The 5,980-nt window shown below is 37.5% G+C and overlaps 1 protein-coding gene across 2 annotated transcripts; it reads left to right on the plus strand.

Moving 5' to 3' along the window:
* Window positions 1-704: 704 nt before the first annotated feature.
* hsh2d (hematopoietic SH2 domain containing) lies at window positions 705-5,630 on the plus strand. 2 transcript variants are annotated; one of them, XM_038281123.1, is made up of 6 exons: window positions 705-752; window positions 1,107-1,235; window positions 2,519-2,636; window positions 2,723-2,888; window positions 3,053-3,304; window positions 4,744-5,630. In XM_038281123.1, the coding sequence occupies exons 2-6, from the start codon at window positions 1,133-1,135 to the stop codon at window positions 5,203-5,205; spliced, it is 1,101 nt and encodes a 366-aa protein (XP_038137051.1). In that variant the 5' UTR covers window positions 705-752; window positions 1,107-1,132; the 3' UTR covers window positions 5,206-5,630. The 2 variants fall into 2 exon arrangements, with proteins under 2 accessions (XP_038137051.1, XP_038137052.1); XM_038281124.1 differs by having other exon boundaries at window positions 711-752; window positions 2,547-2,636.
* The last annotated feature ends 350 nt before the right edge of the window (window positions 5,631-5,980 follow it).

Raw genomic sequence — 5,980 nt, forward strand, 5'->3', positions numbered from 1 at the left:
AACTGGCAGCTAACGTGCCGAAATGCTATCAGTGGAAAAAATGAACACTGAGCATTGGTTTCCTAAACTATAAAACAAAGTGAAGGAATGATCCTTCAATGGCAGGGGTGGGCAATTCCAGTTCCTGAGAGCCAGTATCCTGCAACTTTTAGATGTGCCTTCGATCGACCTGAATCAAGTAATCAGATAATTGAGAGGACTCAGGAGGAACTGACATACAGAGGAGTTCACTCCACCATTTGATTCAGGTGTGTTGGATCAAGGATGGATCTAAATGTTTCATGAACAGGAATTCCTCACCCCTGATCTATGGGGATGCTTTGCTTTAGCAGGTACAGCGAAAATTAATTGTGAGACTCCTCGAGGAAAACCTGTTAGAAGCCACAAAAAACTTAGACTGGATCACTCCTCAGTGCAAGAAATCATAGTTCTACAAAGCATTGACTCAAGGGAATTGACTGTGACTCAAAACTTCTTATTTTTTTTTTGTTTTTTATTTATTTTTTTGTTACTTTATTTTTTTTTTTACAAACAAATAAACTTGGTTCATAATTTGCATACACTGCCAGATTATCCACTACGTATGCATCTAGTTGTGCTCATAGCATGAAAAATAACCAAAATGCAAAACACCGTAATCTATTTTCCACATGTTTAACTCTGAAGCTGCTGCTGCCACTGGAGAACTTTGCCCCTCCCCTGTGCAGGTGTTATCACTCTGCAGTTTCATTTCACTGTAAAGCTGGCAGAAGGTAAGTCATATTTGCTTTAAACTAGCGAAAGAGCTGAATGTCTATAATATGATATTCATTCTAAAAATCCAGTTAAATTTTAAGATGATTCATCAGATATCAAAGTGATATGAGGTGTAGCAGGAAAAGCAGTTAATCACGACTGTCTTCTTAAATCTTTTGCCTGTAAAACTGTTCTCTTATATAAAAGCAGTTCGTTTTAGGAGGTTTGCATGAATATAGATGTGAAATTCTTCTTTTTTTGTGAAATTACATTTATAGTACACAACAAAAGATTTAAATTGAGTCAGTGAGCAGTGCAATTCATTTGCAAGCCCACAATGATAGAATTGAATGTTATTTTTATTTTGTCAGGATGATGGAGCAGAGTCAGCCGACACATGGCCGACAGGATCCTTTTGCCTGGTTCACAGAGTCCCAGATCCAGTCTGTGTTCAGGAACGGCTCGGTCCCAGATTGGTTTCATGGGATCATCACAAGGAAGTATGTTTTCTTTTGAATCCATTACCATCTGCCGGCTGAGGCGTATAACAGAGCAATGTTTACTAGATAGCCACCTGTTTACAAACCTTGCACAATTATGATTTTTAGTATTTAGCGAAAATGTATCAGATATTAAAATATTCCAGTAAGAACTAAATGTAATGAAACAGTGATAAAGCAAACAAAAATCAAGTGTTGACTCCTCACCATTTACAGAGGAGGAAACAACTAAGAAGCAGTGCAGTGCAAATATATTCACCACAGCTTTTTTACATTTGGGCACTATAAGACTACAGCTTCATACTGCGGGTTTAAAAACACTCCTCACTGTAAAACATGGTGGCGGCCACATTATGGTAGGGGGTTGCTGTCTTTGGCAGGATCATGGATTGTTGTTGATTTAGTTTTTCCAATTGCAATAAATGTATAAATCAATGCATCTTTTTACTCACACTTTACAGTTATGCACCGCTATGCTATGCATTAGTCTATCACATTCAGTGCAGTCCGACTAAACACACTCACGATGGTAGATGCGATGTCACAAAATGTGAAAAAAATTTCTTGCCTTTTTGTGTGGCACTCTTTTCAAGTTTAATGCTGATGCGAAGTTTCTTCAGCTGCAGAATTACACAAGTACTTGTCATCTGGTCGTCTTAAAGCTAAACTTCTCCCAAACTGGAGGATCCGCTTAAAATATAGCAGACATCATCATAATCAGACAGATGCAGAACTGCACACAGAATGTTCCACTTCTCTGTCCTGTTCATGCTTGTTCTTTTTAAGTTAGTTCCTTTCATTGTTCTGTTCCCTTTGCAGACCAATAGTGCATATAGCATACAAGTAATTGTTCATGATTGTTTGCAAAATGACTAAAAGGCAACTGTTGGCTTAATCATATCAACAATACTATCATTCACCATGGCTTTAATCTAATATTTACCCTAACCTTACCTTCATTTGTGCTACATATTAGTATTATTTCCCACTTAACAGATGTGTCCGCACCCAATTTACATAACAGAAAATAGGTTAAATATAGGCAGAGTCAAGGGTGTTATATTTTAGATTATTGTCAAAACTCCTGGATGACTGTGATCCTAAAACAATTGCATCAAATCAAACACTGTTAGTTCTCTTCATATAATTATGCAATGTGAGAATATGTGGCTTTGATTTTGCTAAAGTCTTCTGCTCTGTGACTATTGATAGGTTCATATTGAAAATGTCATGGTGCTGATGTTCAAAATACAACTCCAGATTAGATTATTTTTGTGTGAAAGAGGCCTTTGTCTCTGCTGATTTGTATAGGATAGCAGAGGAACTGCTAATGTTCAAGCCGCCTGGCTACTTCCTCATCAGAGTCAGCGAGAGCCGAATTGGCTACACCCTCTCATTCTGGTATGTGTCTGCAATATCAAACAGCTTTCCTGTACCATTTACACCAGTGTGTCAAAGTCCTCCAATTTTTTATTGGTCCACCTCAGTACGGATGAACGTTGCAGACATTTCATGATTGATGTACTGGAAGACGGCCAATACATCATAGTAGGGGAGAACAGGAAGCACAGGAGTCTACAGGACCTGGTGGAGTATCACCGTAGGACTCCCATCATGCCTTTCAATCAGGTGCTCACAGTTGCTTGTGGACAGGTGAGGACATGAACCACCTGTTCTTCTTGATACAGATTTAGATGCTGAAATTTATAAGATTTGCATAATACTGCAAATTATTAAATAAAAATATTAGCAATGGTGTGTAGTTTGAATTAAGTCCAAAACTGAATGAACACCTGCTATGCCTCTTCTCATTCTAGTCCCCAGCCAGCCGTGCAGACTATGCAGAACTGTTGTTTTCCCCAAGAGCCCGAAGCTATACCACCAGTGTGATACCTAACAACCTCCAACAACCCACTATAAGTTACCCAAAACCAGAGATGCCACCTGCCCTTCCACATCGACCCGACAACCTAAGGAACTCTGTTATTGTCCAAAGTAGCCAACCAAAGAGGCTCTACCCTTGTTTGGGGGAAGATCTCAAACACGTCACCATTCCTTCTCCAGCTTCGGTAAAGTGACAGTAACATTGCTTTTTAGTTGTGGCTAAATGTTAACTTAGAGGAGGCATAAATGAGTCCTAACTTTTTGAAGTGCTTTTACTGGAAACAAAACCTTGCTTCATACATTCTCTAGACATGAACAGCTTCAAGAGCAGTGCTAACATTTTGGAGAAGAGACAAAAGTTTTTTTCTTTAATGTTTTCTATACATCAGAGAATCAGGAGATTTTAAACTGGTCTTAAAAAATATTTGGAAGTAACATTTCACAAAACAATATACCTCCAAAAGTTGTAAAAGACAAGTTGGTTCACAGCTAACCCATGATTTTTAAAACCCTTTTTTTTTTCGTTAAATTTTTACTCTACACCTATTGTGAAATGGAGACACCACTGGGTGAGAAATTGAAACATATTTGGACAGTGGGCTGGTGCTAGCATTGCTGCCTAATCTGGGTTTGAATCCCCGGTTTGGCCTTTCTTTCTGAACTTAGGATGTTCTCATTTTACATGCAGGTACTCTGACCTCCTTCCACCATCCAAAATTACACACTAATAGTTAAACGGTCACTCTGAATTGGTGTGAGTCTGTCTCTAGCGGTCAAGTGAAGTTGCTACTAAGGACCTGGGGACTTATTGTAATAAGTCAGAAGAGATCTGGAGATATAGGCAGGAGCCAGTATGTTTAAATATTGGTGCTTTCCAACTTGTCTGTCTTCCTTTCAAAAATTAAAACAGCCAAATTGCACATTTTATCCACTGTTACATTTTTCTGCTGTGAAACAAACAAAGGTATCAAGAAAATGCTACATAAAAACTGAGCCTCTTGTGTAACATACTAATATTTGATCGCAAAGACATGGCTTAAAACAAAATCTCTATAACAACTCTAATTAAACAGAATTTTTTTAACAGATACTCCTGAAACCTTAGGAAAGTCTGCCCTGAGGTATTCTGTTAGAATACCTTTGTAAGATCAACAAGTAATGCAGTGTAAAGGATAGTGACTTATTCATTTGGCGTATTTACTGATTGAAGTTAAAATAAAAACATCAGATTGTTAGAACTGATACTAATATTCTGTAATAACTGGTGAATACATATTGTTAATGTCATTTCATAAATAAAAGGGGTCTTTCTGTTGTTCTGTGTATTTGAAAAGGTTGCTTTTGCCTCCTTTTATATTCTTATGCCATATTTATCATTGGCTTTTATTAGATGGTATTTTTATTTGATAGAGATATTAAAGGTAACTCAAACTGTTTTTTAAAGGAAAATGCAATGCTTAATTTCAATTTGAATTGAGGTGGATTGATGGTTATATCTGTTTAAATCTGCTATTGTGTAGTCATAATTTTTAGCTACTAGATAATACTTTTTTCTAACACATGCCATTATTGTTTCAGAGACATGAGATCCTGAAATATAATGTTTTATGCTTGTACTCCACAGCCTGTGCCAAAGATAAGGGATAGATTTACAGCTGAAAGCTCTCCGTTGAAACAGCCTCCTGAAGTCCCTTTGAGGAATCATGTCACCCAGGTTCAGAACCCGGCCTGCACCAGAACGACTATGGGGTCCGAGATCCCCTCTACGCCCTCAGCGTCAGAGAGAAAACTCACCGCCAATGTGAATCCAGTAAAGTTCCAGGAGCTGAGGCCATTAGTGGTCACAAACCTAAAAAACCTCAAGAAGATCTTCCAGAAAAAGATGAGCAACCCACAGGAAAACGTGTATGAAGAGATAACTAAAGTACCGGGCGACAGCAGCGAAGTGGAGGAGAATGAATACCAGGAAGTCACAGGGGATTTCACATGTAGTGGCCCTCCAAACTATCACAGAGATGAGGGACTAGACAATCCAAATTTACCCCAGGAATACAGATCACCTCCACCCTTTGCTCCAGGCTACTGACACAACTTAAAGCTCCCCTAATGGCTATGTTGGTATTGCACTGTAACCCTATTATTAAGGAAGGAGAGGCCAATAGATCAATAAATCTTGATGTAAAAGTTTGTGATATGCTGAAAAAGATTACATTGAATATCAATTCAGCAAATGCGTCAGATAGAACAGATTGTATGTATTCTATTAGGAGAAACAGGCTTAAAACACATCATCCCTTTAGTCCTTTTGAATGCATGATGTCATATAAATATTTGGCTTGCATTGTGTTAAACACGCAAATGCATTCATTTTTCTGAAGATGTTCACAAAGAAGCTAAACCGGGCAGTTAGCTCTGCTTAGTTGAGATATGAAACAACTTTCTGAAGACAAAACTGAAAGATTAGCATCATCCTCATAAAACTGATAAACCAAACAAAACTCCAATCCAAAAATAATTTGGGTTTCAATTATTATTGTGTGCCTCCTAGATAGAATCAGTATAGCTGCTGCACTGTTTGTATTTTTTTCTTAACTAACCAATAAAGAAGTAAAGCAACATATGTAAATAATGCTATAGCTGCCATTTCTATTGCTTAGGCTTTAAAATTTTCCAGAAATGTTTTAAACTTCAGTGAAGTAACACAATCCCAGCAACAGAAGCTTGTACGGAGCTTATATTATTAAGTACTAAAGATTTATGAGTTATGTATTAATAGCATCTGTTATTAAGATTATGTAATACGGCTGGAAGAAAGAAAATAAATACTGTTCATACTGGTTTTACAGTCATAAATATAAGTT

This window comes from Cyprinodon tularosa, unplaced genomic scaffold (genome assembly GCF_016077235.1).
Source record: "Cyprinodon tularosa strain WSP-4 unplaced genomic scaffold, ASM1607723v1 ctg167, whole genome shotgun sequence".
Classification (NCBI taxonomy): domain Eukaryota; kingdom Metazoa; phylum Chordata; class Actinopteri; order Cyprinodontiformes; family Cyprinodontidae; genus Cyprinodon; species Cyprinodon tularosa.

Excerpts from the sequence above, each read along its gene's own strand:
- hsh2d (XM_038281123.1), top strand. The coding sequence starts at position 1,133 with ATGGCCGACAGGATCCTTTTGCCTGGTTCACAGAGTCCCAGATCCAGT. Across the intron at positions 1,236-2,518 it reads CATGGGATCATCACAAGGAA|AGGCCTTTGTCTCTGCTGAT; the intron begins GTATGTTTTCTT and ends TTTGTGTGAAAG. Across the intron at positions 3,305-4,743 it reads CCATTCCTTCTCCAGCTTCG|CCTGTGCCAAAGATAAGGGA; the intron begins GTAAAGTGACAG and ends TGTACTCCACAG.